The sequence below is a fragment of the Ambystoma mexicanum genome, chromosome 8, assembly GCF_040938575.1.
Source record: "Ambystoma mexicanum isolate Mex_15411 chromosome 8, UKY_AmexF1_1, whole genome shotgun sequence".
In the NCBI taxonomy this organism is placed as follows: domain Eukaryota; kingdom Metazoa; phylum Chordata; class Amphibia; order Caudata; family Ambystomatidae; genus Ambystoma; species Ambystoma mexicanum.
In genome coordinates this window covers 1,261,210,115-1,261,231,870 of record NC_090929.1, presented here as the reverse complement: position 1 = coordinate 1,261,231,870, position 21,756 = coordinate 1,261,210,115, and the positions used below count along the sequence as shown (strand labels likewise).

General features: G+C 51.0%; 1 protein-coding gene across 2 annotated transcripts in view; it reads left to right on the top strand.

Annotated features, from left to right (window-relative positions):
* The window catches only part of BTAF1 (B-TFIID TATA-box binding protein associated factor 1), a 2,675,064-nt gene that overhangs the window by 983,138 nt on the left and 1,670,170 nt on the right, over window positions 1–21,756 (top strand). For both annotated transcript variants that reach the window (XM_069611378.1, XM_069611379.1), the window contains one exon: window positions 18,081–18,201. In XM_069611378.1, the coding sequence (XP_069467479.1) occupies window positions 18,081–18,201 (121 nt within the window). The remainder of the gene's footprint in view (window positions 1–18,080; window positions 18,202–21,756) is intronic.

Here is a 21,756-nt window from a genome sequence, read left to right as displayed (position 1 = left end):
CTCATTTGAGCTGTATTCTGATGAGGTTGAGGAGTTTTCCTCTGAAGACGTCAATTCTTTTGTGCCTTTGTTTCTTTGTGGTGAAGAATTTTTGATGTGATCTTATAGTGCTTTTATTTCTGAGGCACGTTGTTTCTCCAGCATGGGGTCTGGCATGGATTCACATGCTCATGAATATTCCCCGTCGTCAGGCTGGGAATCCTCGGTAAAGAAAAAACCAGTATCAGTTTCGTTTCTGATCTGTCTTTCGTAGTAATAACCAATCACTGGTCTCTGCGTCATACTGACCACAGCCAATGACTGCCCTCTACCTAAGCACCGCCTCTGGCAGCCATCTTCAGATTTTTACCGCACGTTCATGTGTTGGGATCCTCGTGCTATTGCTCTCGAGCGTTAGTGCTTTTTTTTCGCGCTTTTTCACAAAAAAAACTTCGATTCTTTCGGTCAAAAGAGCCTCAAGCTCCACCGATCCTACATCCGATCAACGGGGACCCGTGTCGGATTCATCTGTGCCCCTCAAGGGTGAAGATTTCGTCGAGCTACGCTTCGGAGGACTCCAGAAGCTTCTCAGGCCCGGTCTCGGAGATGGCCCAGGAGAAGGGAAGCTCGACGCCCGGAAAGCTGTTCAGGGTCTGCCCTGGATGCCAGCTGCAGAACGTCTTCAAGGAGGACGAACACTCTTTCTGCCTTTACTGCCTTCATGAGGACAAGACGCACGTGGAGAAGGACTGTGCGTTTTGCGGCAACATGTCGGAACGGACCATGAAGGACCGCCATCAACGTCTCGCCAACTGGCTGGAGGGTAAGAGCCCGTCTGGCGAGAAGAAGAAATCCGAGCGGTCCTCTAAGACCTTTGAGGGCGCCCCGGCGACGGGGGCCCAACATAAGGCCAAGCACCGCGAGTCCGCTGGCACCGGGAGCGCCGAACGGTCGGGCTCTACGGGCGCCAGGCAGGGCGCACCCTCCCCGGCACCATCAACCACGAGCCAACGCTCTGGGTCGGGTAAGAGGAAGGCCGAGCACCCGGCGAAGCTCCTGGAGAGGCCCCGGTCGAGCTCTAAGGCAGAGGAGGAGCGTGGCAGTGCCCCCTCCCTCAAGGATAAGGCGGTGAGCGCACCTAAGGTGGTAAAGGCCTTGATCCATCCGACCAAGCCCTCTATCGAAACGGTCGCGGCGGCCCTGGCTCAGCCTGTGGTGGCTACACCAGTGGTGGCGACCTCAGGGCCCAGAATCTCCCTGCCTCCTCGGAGGGAGTCTTCCTTTGTGCCCATCGATAGGACCCCCGTGAAACCCTCCGTGGGGAAGAAGGGGGGGCAGGGCGTCGTCGTAGATTCGGCCTCAACCTCAGAAGAGGAGCTGATCGAGGTCTTAAGCCACGGCCTAGGCGTGGAAGAAGGCCAGCCCGTCGGAATGGACCCCGACGCAGGTGACGACGACATCGTCGAGGATACCGACGGGGCCCCTGCTCGCCCGTCGGATTCCCCTCTGCCAGCGCCGCAAGACAACTCGGCGGCCATTTTGTTGGCCATACAGTCCTTATACTCCGAGATAAGGACGAGGCTACCGTTACCGACGGAGGAACCTCTCCCGTCGGGGGATCCAGAACCGGGACCTTCTGGTGTTCCCCCTACCAAGAAAAGAAGGATCCATCCACCACCTCCTTTTCAACCGTCGCGCCCCGTCCAGCCCTCCTCCCCGTCCACCCGAGGGGATGATACGGGGACTGACACGGCAGCGACGGGTACGGACGACGAGGCATACGACAAGGATTTTCCGTCGTCGCCTCCCACCAGGGCTTCTCCGCCCGACGAGATCGGATCTTTCCACTCCATGATCTCCAGGGCGTCCGAGCTTTTCCAACTCTGCCCTGAGGAGAAGAAAAAGGAAGGCTTCCTTTATCAGCGGCGCGAGGCCAAGAGGAAGACGGTCCTCGCAGTGCCTCTGTTGGACGACATTTGGGATGAGGGCCTTTCCCTCCTCAAGAACCCTTCCACGACGCCAGCTAGAAGAGACCGGTACGAGGAAAAAGTACCGGGTCCCGGACACGGCCCCCCCTATGCCTCCGGGCGCAGCCTACCCCGGATTCCGTCGTCTCCGCGGCAGCCAGGAAGAAAGCGGGGGGGGTGCGGCCTCCACATCGACTTCCCCGCCGGACGGCGAGGGAAAGAAATTGGATGCTATGGGACGTAGAGTCATCTCGTCGGCAGCGACGACGATTAAAGCGGCCAACGCCTTGGCTATCGTGGCCCGCTACGACAGGGAGCTCTGGTACAAGATAGCTCCCCTGCTGGATTTTCTGCCGGACGACAAGAGGGCGGAGGCCCTTGAGATCCTGCAGGAAGGTGAGGTGGCGTCGGACCACGCCATCACCGTGGCGACGGACATCGCCGACACTGGGTTCCGCCAGCTGGGCAACGGCGTTTGCCTTCGACGTCGTGGATGGCTCAAAGCTACGGACTTTCGGCAGGACGTCCAGACCAGAGTCCTGGACATGCCCTTCGACGGGAACAACCTGTTTGGGAAGACAGTGGATGATTCCCTTCAGGCCATCAAGGCGGATACTGAGACGGCCAGGGCCCTTGGAGTCCTGCAGCAACGACGAACGCCCTTTCGGAGCGGCGGAGGCAAGGGCGCCTCCAAAGGTTCCGGTGGCGGTTTCGCTTCCTACCGTCAAGCGGCCCGCTCGTCGTCGCAAGAGGCCTACAGAGGACGAGGCAAGTCTAGCGGACCCCGCCGTCGTCGCCAAGGAGGTCAAGGCGGCAAGGCCGCGTCCAAGCAGGATTGAACCGGCCGTGGGGTCGGGCCCCCACCGAAGCACCCCGGTGGGAGGCCGGCTGGCGGGCTTCGTCAGCGTGTGGGAGTCCATCTCCACCGACCGTTGGGTGCTGGACGCCCTGGCCCGGGGCCACGCGCTCGAGTTTCTAAGAAGGTGCCCGCGCGTCCCCCCCGTGGCCAGGAAAGAACTTCACGTCCCTCAACTTCTCCTGGAGGTAAAGGCGATGCTCAGAAAGGGCGCCATCGAACTCGTCCCAAAGAGGCTTTGGGGCTCCGGAGTCTACTCGCGATACTTCCTCGTGAAGAAGAAGACGGGAGGATGGCGCCCCATCCTAGACCTGCGACGTCTGAACAAGTTCAAGGCGCAGAAGTTCCGGAAGGAGACTTCCTATCGTCGTTGGATTTGGAGGATGCCTACTTCCACATTCCCATCCTAAAGGGGCACCGAAAATTCCTCAGATTCGTGGTCCAAGGGCGTCATTACCAGTTCAAAGCCCTTCCCTTCGGACTACGGTCGGCACCCAGGGTATTCACCAAGTGCCTCGCACCGGTGGCGGCGCAGCTGCGCCGCGAGGGGATTCACGTCTACCCCTACCTGGACGACTGGCTCATCCGCGCCAAGACGAGGGAGCTCGCCGTGGTCCACACGGCAAGGACCGTCCAACTCCTCACGGACCTGGGATTCTCCGTGAACTACGCCAAATCCCACCTGGTGCCCGCGCAAGTCGCACTGTTTCTGGGAGCGAGGCTCAACACAGTGTCCCTTCTGGCCTCCCCGTCGGAGGAGAGGACCAGGACCATCTTGGGCAAGGTGCAACGGATGTTGGTGGCCGACGCGGCCAAGGTGAGGTCCATCAAGTCCCTCCTCGGGATGATGTCTTCCTGCATCTACCTCATCCCCATGTGCAGGCTCCGAATGCGCCCGTTGCAAGAATTCCTGGATGCGCGCTGGATCCAGACGACGGGCAGCTTCGAGGAGAGGATCAAGCTCGACGAGAGTTTCCGACGAGCGATACGGTGGTGGGGCACCCGCGCGCATCTGACGGTGGGCATGGACTTCCAGACCCCAGCCCACCAGGAGACTGTGACCACGGATGCCTCCCTGGAAGGGTGGGGAGCGCACACCGAAAATCTGCACGCAAGGGGACTCTGGCTCCCGACGGAGAAGTCCCTGCATATCAACGTCCTGGAGCTCCGTGCAGTGTTTTGGGCCCTCAGGTCCTTCCTTCCGTCCCTCAAGGGCAAGGTGGTGAGGATCTTCACCGACAACACCACCACCATGTTTTACATCAGGAAACGGGGCGGAACCAGGTCCCCAGCGCTGTCCAAGGAGGCGCAGGACCTGTGGCATTGGGCCGTCGCCCAAGGGATTTTTCTGGTGCCGTTTCATCTGGCAGGGATAAAAAACACCATCGCTGACTCACTCAGCAGGGAGCTGCGCTCGTGCCACGAGTGGGAACTACGGCAGGATCTGGTGGATCGCCTCTTCCGACGGTGGGGCACACCCCAGATCGACCTGTTCGCGACGGCGACGAACACCAAGTGCCGGAGGTTCGCCAGCAGGTTTCCCCAGACGAGGAGCATGGGCGATGCTTTCTCGTTCCCCTGGGAGGGCCTGTTCCTCTACGCGTTCCCTCCCTTGCCTCTGCTAATCCGGCTCGTCAACCAGCTCAAGAGGTCACGGTGCAGGATGATCCTCGTCGCACCTGCGTGGCCGAGGCAGATATGGTTCCCGGACCTTCTGGACTTGTCAGCGTCCCCGCCGATCAAGCTGCCGGCGGACGCGGATCTACTCTCCAGGGAAGGAGGCGCCATCCTCCACCACGACCCGAAGTCGCTGAACTTGCAGGCCTGGCTCCTGCAGCGCTAGAGTTTGGAGGATACGACATACCGGCCGATTGCAGAGAGGTTCTTGCAAAGGCCAGGGCGTCCTCGACTCTTAAATGCTACGGACACAAATGGAAGAGGTTCTCTGTCTGGTGCCACGCACAGAAGATTAACCCTCTACGGATTACGGCTCCCCAAGTACTGCCGTACCTGCTGACGCTGGCCAAAGCTGGTCTGGCACACGCGTCCATCAAGATTCATCTTGCTGCGATCTCCCGATACACCAGAACCACGGGGCGGACGTCCTTGTGGTCTCATCGTCTGGTGAAAGAGTTCATGAAGGGACTGTTCAGAACGTTCCCGCCGGTGAAGGCTCCGGCGTGGGAGCTCAACGTGGTGCTGACCAAGCTCATGGGACCTCCGTTCGAGCCTCTGCACTCGGCCCCGTTGAAGTTTCTATCGTGGAAAACAGCTTTTCTTGTGGCCATCACCTCCGCACGACGAGTGGGAGAGATCCAGGCCCTTTCCTGCAAGGCCCCGTACTTGACTTTCCACGACACGAGGGTAGTGCTCAGGACGCACCCCTCCTTCATGCCCAAGGTACCGTCGGACTTCCATCTCAACGAACCCTTGGTGTTACCTGTGTTCTTCCCGTCGCCTTCATCGCCGGCTGAGAGGACTTTGCACTCGCTGGATGTAGCTAGAGCGCTGAAGTTCTACGTGGACCGCACGAAGGGTTTTCGGAAGACGTCACAACTCTTTGTGAACTTTGGACCTGTCAATCAGGGGAAGGCTCTCTCGAAGGCTTCCATCTCCAGATGGCTCTCCGGCTGTATCATGTGCTGTCACCGGTTGGCAAACCGACCGCTGCCTGGTCGTCCGAGAGCCCATTCCACCAGAGCGATCGCAGCTACCACGGCGTTCCTATCTGGTGTGCCCCTGCTGGACATATGCAGGGCTGCTACGTGGAGGTCGACGCACACCTTCACGAAATTCTACTGCGTCGACCGGGATTCCAGGGAGGAGTCCAGGGTCGGCCAAGCAGTGCTGCGCAACCTGTTCGCCTGAGGTGAGCCTGGTGAGGAGGTAAGATGCTTAATGTTGAGTTGATGTGCTGCTTAATGTTGAGCCTTTGCCACCTCCCGTGGTTGCATGTGTGTACTGCTATGTATTCTTTATTCATGAGCATGTGAATCCATGCCAGACCCCATGCTGGAGAAGGAACAAGTTACTTACCTGTAACTGTTGTTCTCCAGCATGGGTCTGGCATGGATTCACATGCGAACCCTCCCGCCTACCCCTCTGCGGCTCTTCACTTGGTCATACTGCCACTTCACGTGCTTCCAAATCTGAAGATGGCTGCCAGAGGCGGTGCTTAGGTAGAGGGCAGTCATTGGCTGTGGTCAGTATGACGCAGAGACCAGTGATTGGTTATTACTACGAAAGACAGATCAGAAACGAAACTGATACTGGTTTTTTCTTTACCGAGGATTCCCAGCCTGACGACGGGGAATATTCATGAGCATGTGAATCCATGCCAGACCCATGCTGGAGAACAACAGTTACAGGTAAGTAACTTGTTCCTTATTTATCTCTCTCTTCAAAAGGCCTTTGTCTGTGATTTTCTGTTTCAGACGTGACTATAATTATGTTGTCGCTGTTCGTGGGTACTTTAGTTGTTGTACTTGATGGATCACTCAGGATATTTTTTAGTGGGTTTTTCAGGGTATTGTTCTCTGGTGAGTGAATTCTAGGGCGTTTGGAGGCCCAGGACTCGGTTTGTGCATTTCCACCGCCTTGTTTTGCTGTATTTTCTTTTTGACTTATTTCGTATAGACTTTCCTTTGCATTAATGCTCATAGCATCGAATTTCCCTACAGATGGATTTTCTTTCTGAGTGTCTATGATCTCTGCTGTGTTTGATAATAGGTCATCATCTGTTATTTCAGAAGTCACGTTTCTTATAAGTGAGGTGTCATTTTCCTTTGACATAGTTTTTGAAATGGAACTTTCATGTGTATTTTTGTTCGGTTGAATTTTGCCACTATTTAAGGCTTCGCTCATTTCCGGAGGGGCAGGTTTTCTATTGAAATGCCATTTTAGCGTGCCAATCTCGGATGTAGAGTAGCATCTTTTTTTTGTCTGTTTCTTCAGATTTTGTAAACTGTAGGATTCTAAACCTTTCTCTTGATCATCATCTGCACCAATATTCATCCTTTTTATACTGGTGCTTTTTTTTTGGACTTCAACATGTGTTTTGGACACTTTATTTTTATTCATTTCGTTTGCAAGTGTGGGGCTAAAGGAGACTGCCTGGTTTCCCTCAGGGGCCAATTGTTTGGCCATGGTGTGCTGGTTGCGGGGGCTCTGCTGCCTTAGCCCTCCCGTGGAAGCATACCCTTCAGCTGGGCCTTCCACGTCTCCAGCCAACAGAGGGTTAACTCTGTTTTCTGTACGTGCTGCATCCGCAGTCCATTCAGGCTCCCGGCAGTCTCCGCCCACAGTCAGGAGCAGCTCTCCCGGCTCCTCGCCTCTGCGAGGCTCAGCGCTCGCTCCTCTCGAGCTGCCCGCCCCCTCCCACCACGGGGCCGCGGCGGAGTTCGGGGCTCCCGCACCCGCTCCACAGTTCGACTCCCCCCGCCCGCGGCACACTGCATTGGGGCCGCCGCCGTCAGCGCCCGCCATCGGCTCGGCGCGTGCAGGCGGCTCCTGTACCTCGCTCACTACTCCCCCTCCGCACCACCCATCGCGCTGGTCGCTCCGGACACAAGCCACGTCCACAGCGACCACGCGCCTCTCGTCGCGGGGGGGGCCAGAATCACAATGGCAGCCACACGTCTCCCCAGGGCCCAGCGGTGACCCCCCAGACGCCGCACCAGCGCTCAACAGCGGCGAGGAACAGTCATCCGACGAGATGGGCGAGAACATCTCATTTGTAAGTGTCTTACTTGTCAACTTACATGTTTTATTGGAACGTAGATCTACTGGCAATTTTTTACATTGCTTTCCAATGTTTTTAACAGCTATCTTTGAATTAGCTGAACTGGATGTGGTGACTAATGAAGAGTTGAAGGGCTGTTTCTCAACCTGGTCGTCTAATGCACGTACCTTGCTCCGTGTTCTTGGATGCAATTCTCCTGATGTTTCGGGGTCCATTTGTTCACACATCGGCGAACACTCGGCAAACACTCCGCTACGCTCCGCGTCTGTGGGTGGTTCTTATGGGTTCCAGGTGTAGAAACAAAGAACAGACTCCAGAACAGACTCCAGCAGAGAGTATGGGTAACAGGGTTTCTCCTTCTCCTTCTTTGCTGCCAAACACTCGGCAAACACTCCTCTCTTTAAGGAGCGCATCCTTTATTCATTGTCGCTGCTGCTGGCCTCATCCCTGTGTGGTGCGGATCCCCTCATCGTCCTTCATGCTGAAGTTGCAGGAAAGCGTAGGTCTGCGGGAAACCAACAGGAACTGCCGTGGCACCAGCTTTGTTCTTTGAGAAAGGTACTGTGTCCTGTTTGAGGAATTTTGGGTGAAATCCCCATTTCTGTACTTTGTCCTTACTTTTCCCTCCTTCTCCCTCCTTATAACTTTTGCTTCCGAACATTGACAATATCAAAGTACTGTTGGCAACGTTGAATCTCGAACTGTCCGACTGTGTGATCTCGACAACAGGCACCCGGTGTCACATGACTTTGGCTCTGGCCCCTTGACTCTTGAATTCCTGTCTGTGTTCTTCGATTCTGTCTGCCTAACCAACATATTGCCTGTGATTTTTGCCCCCAACATTCTCTGGTACTTCGGGTGTTAAGTGTGTTTTTACCCCGGTAGCATTTCTTGCCGCGGATAGGCGTTTATCTAGTAGACCAAACTGTCAAAAAGTGATCGCAATTGTATTCACAGTAACGTGTTCTGTTTCATAACACCGGTCCATTCAAACAAAGGGTACTTACCTCGAATAATACTGTGCAAAGTGAATTGGTTAGGTGTAGTATATTTTACGTGTGGCTTTATAGAAGTGTCGTCTTAATAACAAATGGTTTAAAAATAAATGTACTTCTATTTTTTTACCTGAAACCTTGAGTCAGTGTTTGCTTGAGTCACAGTAATTGTGGTCCCTTTGTGTAATCTCTGCTACTCCTCATATACTATTTGGATGAGCATGGCTGCTCCGCTACTCCTACCACTATAACCTAGTAGTACAGGCTTGTACCAAAGGTAAAACTTGTATTGCCACCTGTAGTCTTAATTGTGTGTAGTGGTCCCTAAGGGAACTGCACAGGATTCTGCCTAACACCCCCCCCCCATACCAGGAGATGGTCACCACGGACGCTTTCCTGGAGGGCTGGGGAGCCCACACCGGACGTCTACATGCCAGAGGCATGTGGCTGCCGGAGGAGAAGAATCACCACATACATATCCTGGAGCTGCGGGCAGTGTTCTGGGCTCTCAAGTCATTCCTTCCATCCCTGAAGGCCACCACCAGTGTTCTACAACAGGAAGCAGGGGGGCACCCGATCTCCAGCGCTCTCCAGATGGGCGCAGGACTTGTGGCACTGGGCCGTCGAACGAGAGATGTTCCTCATCCCCTTTCACCTGGCGGGAATCAAGTACTACATTGCTGACTCCCTCAGCAGGGAGTTGCGCTCCTGCCACGAGTGGAAACGTTGGCAGTATCGGGTGGCCTGCATCGTCCTCAAGTGGGGCCGACCCCAGATCAATCTGTTTGCGATGGCGGCGAACTCCAAATGCCAGATATTTGCCAGCACGTTCCACCAGTCCAGGAGCATGGGGGACAGTTTCTCCTTCCTGTGGGAAGGCCTGTTCCTATACGCATTCCCTCCATTGCCTCTCCTGCTGCGAGTCATCAATAAACTCAAACAGTGCCGATGCAGAATGATACTTGTCGCCCCGGCGTGGCAGAGGCAGATTTGGTACCCTGACCTTCTCGGTCTGTCAACGTCCCCTCCGATCAAGCTGCCAGTGGTCGCGGATATGTTCACCAGAGAAGGACGCGCAATCCTGCATCACGACCCAGGATCACTGAACCTGAGGGCTTGACTCCTCCAGCCCTAGAGTTCAGAGGGTACGAGTTGCTGGTGGACTGCAGGGTGGTCCTTGCCAAGGCCAGAACATTGTCGACTCTTAAGTGCTACAGGCACAAGTGGAAGCATTTCGCGAAATGGTGCCGGTTGCAGAAGATCAGCCCTCTGAGGGTCACGGCCCTTCAGATTCTTCCCTACTTGTTGTCATTGGCCAAGGCAGGGCTGGCGCACCCCTCTATAAAGGTGCATCTGGCGACTATCTCCTGCTACACCAGGTCTGCAGGACGATCTTCTCTTTGGTCCCACCCTCTCGTAAAGGATTCCTCAAAGGACTGTTTTGTTCTTTCCTGCCAGTAAAGGCTCCTGCCCCGGCACGGGAGCTCAACATGGTACTGACGAAGCTCATGGGCGCCCCCTTCGAACCTCTGCATCGGGCCGCTCTCGTTCCTCTCATGGAAGACTGCTTTCCTCACGGCCATCACCTCAGCCAGGAGGGTGGGTGAGAGCCAGGCCCTATCCTGCAAGCAGCCATATTTGACTCTTCACGAATCGAGGGCAGTGCTAGTATTCACCCCTTATTCATGCCGAAGGTTCCATCGGAATTCCACCTCAATAAGCCTTTGGTGTTGCCGGTGTTCTTTACAAAACCTGTGTCACTCGCTGCAAGGACTTTGCACTCGCTGGATGTTGCTCGTGCTCTGAAGTTCTACGTGGCACGCACAAAGTTTTCAAAAGACGTCTCAGCTGTTCGTGAACTTTGGTTCTGTGAACAATGGGAAGGCCTTGTCCAAGGCTTCCATCTCAAAGTGGCTCTCTGGCTGCCTGACGCACTGTCATCACTTGGCGAATTGACCGCTACCTTGCCATCTGAGGGATCGCTGCAACGACAGGGCTGCTATGTGGAGGTCCACGCACACATTCACTAGATTCGACTGTCAACAGGGATTCAAGAGGAATCCAGGGTCGGCCAAGCAGTGCTACGCAACCTGTTCGCTTGAAAGTGAGTCTGTTCCGGAGGTAAGCGTAATTGCTTCTGTTGATCCTTGCCACCTCCCGTGGTTGTGTAATGTTGTTCTGCTATGTATTTGTTATTCATGAGCCTGTAAATCCATGATGCCAGACCCCATGCTGGAGAATGAACAAGTTACTTAACTGTAAATATTGTTCTCCAGCATGGGGCTGGCATGGATTCACATGCGAACCTTTCCTCCTACCCATCGGTGGCTCTTCTTGGTCATACTTCCACTTTACGTGCTTACCAAATCTGAAGATGACTGCCAGAGGAGGGGCTTAGTGAGAGGGCATTCATTGGCTAGGGGGCAGTTTGACCCAGAGTACAGTGATTGGTTTAGAGGAGAAATACAGTTTGTAAGTGAAACTGTTTTTTCTTTTACAGAGGATTTCCGACCTGACTGGGAATATTCATGAGCATGTGAATCCATGCCAGACCCGTGCTCGAGAACAATAGTGACAGGTAAGTAACTTGTTCCATTTGGAACTTTGAGACCCTGCAGTGGGTAACCTATTCCATCCAAGGGCAGCAGGCTGAGTTCTGATCGGTCGAGGGGGTGGGGCGCTAGTATTAGCTTTCCTACAAGATGATTATCATGAACCATTATGCCTCCAAAGACTGTGAATTCTGAGGATCTTGTGAGACAATATACACTAAAAGGAGGAATTCTACTGAGACACCCTGGATCTTGGGAGAAGAGTTGGGGAGGATAGGGGTGAGGGACAGGGGAAGTTATGTTATGGTTTTACATTATTGGTGTGCTTGTGGGGGGGGGGGGTAATGTGTATGTATATATATGTGTATATATATTTCTGAGGCTTGTGGAATCTGCTTAGATCACATGCTGTGCATAGGCCGACATCTAGTGGAAGCTGCGGAGTATTAGTTTGTTTTTCGAAAATCGAAAAAGGGCGTCGACACAGGGCGTGCCAGTAATACTATCCCTAGTGTGACGTCCACTGTACCCATGATCCCTCACGCGTCTAGGATCCCCAGATTGTTTTTTTCCGCCATTCTTGTCGGAAGCACTTCATCGGAGTTCCCTGGCTTTGCCATATTTACACTTAAAAATAATTCTAATTTGCCCCATTTTCTCACCCCTACGTCGACCAGCATCTCGACGCCGAACCGGGGAGGAGATCAACGTCGAAACCCGACGGATTGGGCCTTGAGGCTTCCGCCTCGGCTCGGGCCTGGGCCGCTGGCCTCGGCCCTACAGTAGGGAGAGTGGGGGGTGGTACACTTCCACACTCGGTTAGAAACACCTTCTTACCTACACACACTTGCCCGCTGCCCACAGGCGCGTATGGAGGGTACGCCCTTTCAGTTTTGCCCCAAGTGTAATAAAAAATACCCTTGGGTAGATAAGCACGCTACGTGCAACCTTTGCCTGCCCAGAGACCACCCCGAGGCGGGTTGCAGGGCCTGTAGCAGGTTTAAGACAAAAACTCTTAAGGACCGCTCCACCAAGCGTTGGGCCCACCACGCCAAGCTAGCAGCTATGGAGGCGGAGGGTACCTTCAGCGACGGCAGCGACGCCGGACTTTCGGACGGCGAGGGCACCAAGGCGTCGAAAGACAGCCTAACGCACGTCCCCGGCCTCGGAAGGTCGTCCGTCCCGGCGACTATGGGGAAGTCCCCCGGCGACAAGAGCGTTACACATACACACGCTAAACACAAAAAACCCACCCGAGATTCGACGTCGTCGAAACCTCGGAAAGAGGCACAAAAGGAGCGGTCCGAAAGGACGTCCTCTGGGCGGTCGAGGTCGCCGCACGACGTCAGGCAAGCCTCCACACTTGCACATAGTGCCTCGCCCATTAACATCACGGAAGATCACTCGTCCGGAGACGAACACGGCTTCCATCCCCAGCCTGCACCCCAGGGAAAGGGTACATCACTTGAGAGTGAGGAGGGCCCAGTTTCGAAGCCTAGTTCGAAACACAGGGATTCCACCTCCGATCCTCGACGCCAGGCGTCGAAAGATAAGGGAAAGGGTAAACACACTTCCACCCACGGGGAAGGGGGTAAGCAACAAAGGAAACAACCCTTGCAATCCCCCACAACAATAGAACTGACTTCCCCGTCCAAGTCTTCTCAGGGACAGTCCATAGAGAGTTCCAGCAGGGTCACCCCAAGCTCAAAACTCTGGTCATGCGAGGACATTGACAGAGTAATGTCAAGGATGTCCACCTTAGCAAATTTCTTCGAAAGACACCCTGACCAACTACTAGCTTTAAACCCTCAGGAATCTTCTCCCTCAGGTTCAAGGGACCCTATCTCTTCAAATAAAAGGCCCCGGGTCGAGACACCAGTAAAGGCTTCAGAACCCTTCGAGGTCCAACCCTATTCTTGCCTTTTCCCTACAGGCCAAGGAGACTCTTCCCTTATAGAGGGCCAGGATTTTGAAACACCAGAAGATCTCGCAGTGTCAGATTATTACGGGGAGGACGAAAACGAGGATGAGCCAGAAAATAGCCCAGATATTTTCAGAATGGACTCACCAGTCGAAAGGGAAGCCCCAGTGTCTGATTCCCCAATAGATAATCAGCCCCTCCTAAATGAACAGCTCTCTCGGGCAGCTAACCACTTCCACATAGACACACAAGGTGTCCAAGAAGAGAGGGACTTCGCGGAGGAACTAATAGGGGAAAGGAAGACGGTAGCTCAGACCATTCCCATCCTGAAATCTATTCAACGCAGAATAGCACCATCCCTTGTCAACCCAAACTTGACAAGACCTGTAAACCCGAGAGTAGAGAAGCTGTTTAAAGCAGCCCGGTCGGACCCTCTATATATTAGAGGCCAACTTAAGCCAGACTCTCTAGTCGTAACTAACACCCGCAAGAGAGCTGGAACCCCATTATCTTCCTCGGAGGCTCCCCCCGACAAAGAAAGTAAGAAACTCTATGGTTTTGGTAGAAAAGTAGCTTCCACGGCAGCCTACCAAACCAGAATCGCGAATTCCACCACACTGTTGGCCAGCTACAACTGCCATCAGTGGGAAGAAGTGGCAGCACTAATAGATTCCGCTCCCGAACCCCTTAAGAGCCAGCTATCTCGCATTTGTGCAGAGGGAAGAAACGTCTCAGGCTGCATTTTAAAAGCAACTTTAGACGCCGCAGACAATGCGGGTAGAATTATAGCAGAGGGGACTGTCATCAAAAGACATGCTTGGTTGAGGCAGTCGGGATTCAGAGCAGAAACACAAGCTGCACTCTTAGACAAACCAGTGGAAAGTGATCTCCTGTTTGGAAAGGCAGTCGAGGACGCACTAAAAAACGCTAAGGAGGAATTCGACACCCTCAAATCCCTTGGCCAGTTAACTACAAAACCACCTAACCAAAGAGGGAACGGCAATTTTTGTCGCCCCCGCGGCCAAAATTCCAATAGAGGAAATAGCTATTCCCACACCCAGGGTACACAGTGGAACACCAACTCACAACAGTCTACCCAGGGGTATGGTAGGGCTAGTAGAAGAGGACGTGGTAGAGGCAGAGGCAGCCCCAGTAAAGGAGGCGGCACGCCTCCACCAAAGCAGTGACGCTCATTTCAGGGTCCCTTCCCATGCAACCCCAGTAGGGGGACGAATATCCAGCTTCACCCAGGCATGGGAAGGGATAACATCCGACAGATGGGTGCTGTCGACAGTATCCAAGGGGTACTGTATAGAACTACTGCAACGTCCCCGAAACCACCCTCCAAGACAAAAAGTCCACTCTTTAGAACATCAAAAGATCCTCCTCGAGGAAGTCTACAATCTGCTCCTAAAGGACGCGATAGAACTCGTCCCAGGACACCAGGTAAACAAGGGTATCTATTCAACTTACTTCCTTGTGCCAAAGAAAGATTTAACAATGCGCCCAGTATTGGACTTACGGCCTGCCAACAAGTATGTCAAGCCCCAAAAATTCCGTATGACCACGCTACAAGAGGTAATCCCACTCCTAAAAAAGGGGGATTACATGGCAACCTTGGATATGAAAGATGCCTATTTTCATATTTCTATGCTCCCGGCGCACAGAAAATACTTGCGCTTCAAGGTGGACAGTCGCCACTACCAATTCTAGGTACTGCCCTTCGGGATAGCTTCAGCACCAAGGGTATTCACCAAGGTACTGGCGGTGGCAGCTGCACACCTACGCAGGGAGGCAATCCCAGTGTACCCTTATCTAGACGACTGGCTCATAACGGGGGAAACCCCAGGAATCTGCAGATCAAACATTCAGAGGACTATCGACCTCCTCCACGAATTAGGCTTCTCTATCAACGAGAAGAAGTAGAGTCTGGTGCCAAGCACCTCAAAACAGTTTCTAGGAGCTATCCTAGATACTCAGAGAATTGACCTTCCCTTCGGAACAAAGAATTCGGAATATACTTCTGCAAATTCCGCATTATCAGTCAGGTCAACAGATAACAGTACGCAAAGCTATGCGGTTACTGGGCATGATGGCGTCATGCATTTACCTGGTTCCCCACGCGCGTCTGCGCATGCGTCCCATGCAGGAACGGTTGGCGAAACAGTGGTCTCAGGCAAGTGGTCAGTGGGACGATCTAGTGGTCGTTTCGCCAACACTCGTACAGAGCCTACACTGGTGGACAAGAGAGAATATCGCAAAGGGGAAACCCTTTTACGATCCCGAAGTACAGGCAGTGGTTACTACAGATGCATGCCTGACTGGGTGGGGAGCTCACCATCTCCACCACACAGCTCAGGGTCTCTGGTCTCACTCAGTAGCCAAGAACCACATCAATCTGCTAGAGCTTCTGGCAGTATTCCGTGCGCTGCAGGCGTTCGAGCCCCATCTACTGAACTTGTCGGTGCAGATCAGGACGGACAGCACGACAGCCATGTTCTATCTGAACAAACAAGGAGGGACTCGTTCGCCAAATCTGTCCAAGCTTGCCCAGAAAATATGGATATGGGCACTCAGACGGAACATCTTCCTGTCATCGCAACATGTTCCAGGGGAGCTCAATTCCCTAGCGGATGCTCTAAGCAGAGACCCCCTCCCAGAAGAACACGAATGGGTCCTTCACAGAGACGTAGTAGAAGATCTCTTCTCTCAGTGGGGTTTCCCCACTATAGACCTATTCGCCACAAGCGAAAACAAACAATGCCCAGGATTTGCATCCAGGTTCCCCCAAACGGACTCCCAGGGGAATGCCCTGTGGATGAACTGGTCAGGGATGTTTGCGTACGCTTTTCCACCAACTCCTCATCAGGAAGGTGGTGTACAAGATGAACAAGGAATCAATGACGCTCATCCTAGTTGCTCCCATGTGGGCGAGACAACCATGGTTTCCACACCTACGCAGGATGGCGGTGTGCGAGCCCATCACACTCCCAGCCTGGTACAACCTTCTGTCCCAGCAACAAGGTCAAACACTGCATCAGGAACCCAACTCTATGAACCTAGCAGCATGGCTCCTGAAGTCATAGAGTTTGGACATCTCAAATTACCACAGAGGTGTATGGACATTCTAAAAGAGTCCAGGAAACCAAATACAAGACACTGTTACTTTGACAAGTGGAAAAGATTCGTTATCTGGTGCCAGAATAAACAAATCAACCCGGTTGATTGCACTCCTTCCAACGTTGTAACATACATGCTCCACCTGCTGGATGCAGGGTTGGTTTTTAACTCTCTCAAAGTACACCTGGCAGCCCTCTCGGTTTACACCACATCCCATAACAGGGTCTCGTGGTGGAAAGTACCAGTGGTTAAAGCCTTCATGGAAGGAGTAAAGAGACTTCACCCTCCTATTTCGAACCCACCGCCAGGATGGGACCTCAACGTGGTGCTAGCTAAGCTCATGGGGCCCCCCTTCGAACCCATGCATAAAAGTAGTCTCAAACACCTGACTTATAAAACGGCCTTCTTAGTAGCCATTACCTCCATAAGAAGGGTCAGTGAAATTCAGGCTCTGTCAGTGCAAGATCCTTTCTTTACTATCCACAAGGACAAACTGGTTTTACGCACACACCCTAGGTTCTCACCAAAATTCATATCCAAGTTCCATGTAAACCAGTCCATCGAGCTTCCGGCTTTCTTCCAAAACCCACAAAGCTCGGCTGAGGTGAAACTACACACCCTAGATGTGCGTAGGGCGGTCTTATACTATGTAAATAAAACCAGACCGCTAAGGAAAACAGATCAACTGTTTGTCTCCGTAGCTACAGGCAGAGAGGGGGATCGCGTCTCTAAGGGCGCTATCTCTAAGTGGATTATCAACTGTATACAGCTGTTACTCTCTTTCTAAAAAGACTCTGCCGTTTACACCAAGGGCCCACTCTACTAGAGGCATTGGGGCCACTCTGGCTTTCATTGCAAATGTTCCCCTCGACACCATTTGCAAAGCAGCTACTTGGAGCTCTATTCACACTTTTACTCAGCATTACTGCATTGACACGCATTCCAAGACAGATACACAAGTGGGACAAGCGGTTCTAAGACACCTGTTTGCTCATGACCCTTCTCACATCCCACCTCCTGCTTCTGGTACTGCTCGCTAATCTATGCACAGCATGTGATCTAAGCAGATTCCACAAGCCTCAGAAGGGATACATTACTCACCGTAATCGTATTTCTGATGCTTGTATCTGCTTAGATTCACATGCGACCCACCCTTCCTCCCCTCCGAGAGAAGGCGCATGGTTGCTTGTAGTCTTACCTTTCTGTCTATCTGCTTGGACTATCTGTACTCGCGCTACTCCTCATGCTACCTCATGTCAGGAAAAACACAATCTGGGGATCCTAGACGCGTGAGGGATCATGGGTACAGTGGACGTCACACTAGGGATAGTATTACTGGCACGCCCTGTGTCGACGCCCTTTTTCGATTTTCGAAAAACAAACTGTAATACTCCGCAGCTTCCACTAGATGTCGGCCTATGCACAGCATGTGAATCTAAGCAGATACAAGCATCAGAAATACGATTACGGTGAGTAATGTATCCCATGTATATATGTATATATATGTGTGTGTATATATATATGTGTATATGTGTATATATATGTATATGTGTGTGTATATATATATATATATATATATTTTTTTTTTTTTTTTAGTTTATACCAGGTTATTTGTCTTTTGGTATGAACTGGAAATACGTAGGTTGTGTATTTACTGTCTTGTAGGAAATTAAGGAACAGTGGATGACTACTGTAGATTAGCTTTAATATTTGTTTAGAACAGTGGGTCGGACGATGTTGGTCTCGTCAAAACCTTTTTTAAATGTGCCCTAACTCCTTTGCGTCATGTTGGACCCTTTCTGGCTGTTAAGCAACGGTTTGTGCTCATTATAGATCCCAGCTGAGACTACAATATTATTGGGAAGATGCATTTTTTTAATTGTCACAAAATGAATTTGAGCACCGCGATAGCTGCCAGTGATTCAAATGGACTTTAACTTTTCTTTTAGAGTCCAACAATCTTTTGCAGTTTTGGTGCCTCGTGTATGGCCTTTCTTGCGACATACTATTTCCTCTGTAAGAAAAGCAGCATTAGAAACTTTGTGTACTCTACTATCCACGCATGATCAGGTAAGAGTTGCATGTCAATTGCTCAAGCTTCGCATCTCTGACTTCCTTTCAACTGTGTATTAAGTATCAATCTAATGATTGCACAGCTTTACTAAGGCACATCTGTTTCAATGGTTACATTTAATGTGGTAAACTTCAAGCTGGCAACCTGTTTAATTTGATGTTTGTGTTGGATATGGGTCAATCTCTGACTGTTTGATCTATTACCAGCCATTGATAATCTTATCCTATGGTTCTCTCAGAAATGTTTAACAGTTTTAAGCAGGTCACAAACTGCTGCAAAAACATTCAGATAGTGGCCTACTTGCAGATTGATATATTTTATTTATATTGTGCTGGCACACAAGTGTTTCAGAGAGCGACCAGGCAAAGGGAGGGCAACAAGGGAGAACAAAACAACGATCTTACGAGGCCCAGTGGCATTGAGAACGCGGAAGTGCATGTGAAAGGGAAAAGTGCATGGAAGGGGGAGAGGTGGAAAGTGCGGAACAGAGGAGAGAACAGAATAAATAAGTAAAAATAAATAAATAAAGTTTATAGTGTAGCTAGCAAGTGCTAGGTTAAGCAGATATGGTATATCTCATAAATTTAAAAGACGTGGGAGGACTCTATGGCCACCCCAGTGCAAGGGGTGGCCAGGAGGCAGTGCAGGAGGGTTGCAGGGTGAGCAGGTACCTAGGCCCAAAGGACAGATGGTGGCCAGGTGCACTGTGCCGAGAGAGAAAAACGATCAGCAGGGCAGAAGAGGGGCAAAGGCAGAAGTGAAGAGGATGGTCTTGACGTGCTTCCGGAACCGGAGATGGTTCTCAAGTATCAAGGTGGCAGGGAGGCTGTTCCAAAGGGAGGCCCCAGCCGAAGACCGAGATCTACCCTCCGCTTGTTTCTTTGAAAAATGATTGACCCTGAGCGAGTTGCAAGTGGAAGAGCAAAGGGTTCGAGAGGGGAGGTATTTACGGAGGGCTAGTTGAAGGTATTTTGGACCAAAGCCCCTGAAAACCTTGTGGACAATGAGGGTTTTAAATGTAATCCTTGCATCCACTGGGAGCCAATGAAGGGATTTCAGAGATAGAGAGATATGATCCCAGGGCTTGAGGCCAAGGACACATCTTGCAGTCCTGTTCTGGATTAGTTTTAAAGGGCGGAGTGCGGCAGATAGATTTAGAAAGAGGCTGTTACTATAGTCCAACTTAGAGAGAACCAGAGCTTGGGAGACAATGCACGTCTGAGGGATGGAGAGGAAAGGCCGAGTACCTCTGAGGAGGTGCAGCAAGAACTTAGATTTTTTTTTTTAGAGATGTCAAAGATGTGTGCGGAGAAGGACAGTGTGGAGTCAAAGATGACCCCAAGGTTCTTGGCCTCGCAGGAAGGGGTAGGAGGAGGGCCAAGGGAGGCAGGCCAGAGGGTGAGAGGAAAGGCTGGTGAAGGTGTACAAATGAGGAGGATCTGTCTAGTTGGCATTTAGACAGAGATCATTGCCTGCAATTTTGAATTACAATGAGTTGGGTGTCAGCATGCACTGGAAATTAGAGCCCAAAGTGGAAATGCAGTGGCTGAGTTGCCAGGTACTGGTTGAAAAGCCAGGGCGAGAGGTTAGGCCCCTCACCCTGTATTACCCTTCATTGTTTCTCAAAGTGGCATTGTCATGCCTTTTTAACAAAGCCCCTTTTCCTATTGCAAGTTCACTTTATTAACTTTATCAAGGGACCACGTTGATCAAATGCGAACCCGTTAGAACTTGTGACAGTTACAGAGGTAAGCATCTGTCTAAGAAGAAAAATACATTAAATATATTTTGATAATTATACATTGTCTGAATTATTACATTGATTAAAATATGTGCAAAAACCATGATCGAATATAGGAGGGGTGCATTACAGTTCTACGGTTTTTCTATTTTTAACTTAAAATTGAAGCTAAATAGGAGCTAAATAGGTGGGTTCTTCATCTCTTATCGATCTTATTTTGCAAACTAATTTGTAAATACTAAGTAGGCAAAGTTCCAAGGTAGAAGTTATTATTTGATGTATCGTTAACAATTTGATGGTTTTTTTGTGCAGCGACGAGCCATATAATTGAATCAGATTCCACACTCAGGACAAATATATTGCAAAAATATTTGCTAAACCTGATTACCCAAACAATGGGAAGGAAAAGAAACAATGTTAGTAATTTAATCCTTATTGGTCTAACAATGTGTTTGAGGGAGAGTCAGAACAAACTACCTGTGTTTGAGATTTAATTGGCACAATGTATTTCTTTTAATGTATAAGGTTTGCTCTTGCAAAATCCCCTGTGAACAAGAGAAACAAATTGTACACTTCTATGAATGTGTCGTAATTTACAAAATTATGGCTTCCTACCAAAACACTAGGTGATTTTTGTCTATGTTGTGGCACACATACATGTTCAGTTTTATTAATTTGAGCAGGGTATAGACCCTGTTATCGGTTGAAGAGCTTCAAAGTAATTAACACACCATCCAAGTATATTTGTCTAAATGTAGTTTCCTCCTTCTCTTACGACTTTTTAAATGGACTCCTAACATATTAGGCAGTGTGGCATTCAAATATATAAGCCAGCATGTTCTAAGAAAAGGTCATGTGATAAATTGGCCGAAACTATGAAACATACTCCAGTTTGTTCTGGAGGCACATGCATGATTGGAGACAGTTGTGCTGCGTTACAGTGGTTCAAAGGCTCTGTTTGAGGGGCATGCCGAGGTGCTCAAGCCCTATTTTAGAAGCTTTTCACTTCATCAATATTCTTGATCCAGCGAGGGGAGGATGCCAGAACACAAACCTGAAAATGTGAGATGAGCGACCGAGATGAAAACAAACTATAAAAAGTCTGTCTGCAAAGGGTTGTATGGGCCTGTGAGACACCTGTGACTTAGGCGGTGAGGTGCAACTGCTGAGATACCTGTTAAGAATCCTTAAGCCTCAAAACCAATCAAAAGCTTGAGATAGTGTAGGGAGAAACAATAACAAAATGTGGCGCAACTGAACTATAAAAGGAGATGCACTGCTACAGGCCAGTACAATTGGGCGCTCACAGGACCAAACTCCTCAAGGAAGCTGTGAGGGGAGAATGGGCCACTAACCATGAAACTAAGTGAACCGAGGTGTAAGACTTCAGCTGCACATTGTGCAGTGTTGCAGGAGAAACTTTTTGGAGTCCTATAGGTTGACAAAACACCTCTGGACAAACAGGCCTATAGAAGGTAGACTGAGGTTAACGACAACCCCACGCCCCCCCCCGTATCAATCCTGACAAGGAGTGCTGGGTTTGTTGCTTCTGAGAAGCAGCCAATTCCTGGAGTACAGAGGTTGATGCCAAACCTCTGGAAAACTGATCAATGTATTCATTGCATTTCAACAATCGAGTATTACCGTAACACCAGTTTGTCTTCTTGATGTTTGTCACTGTTTTTCTATCGCACCAAAAAATGAGGCAGGAAGTGGAGCGCCAAGATTATTATATTATATCACACTGTCAATTCCCTCTTTACCAGTAGTAAAATATCAGTCTTGCTTCAATTGGATATGGAGAACTCAG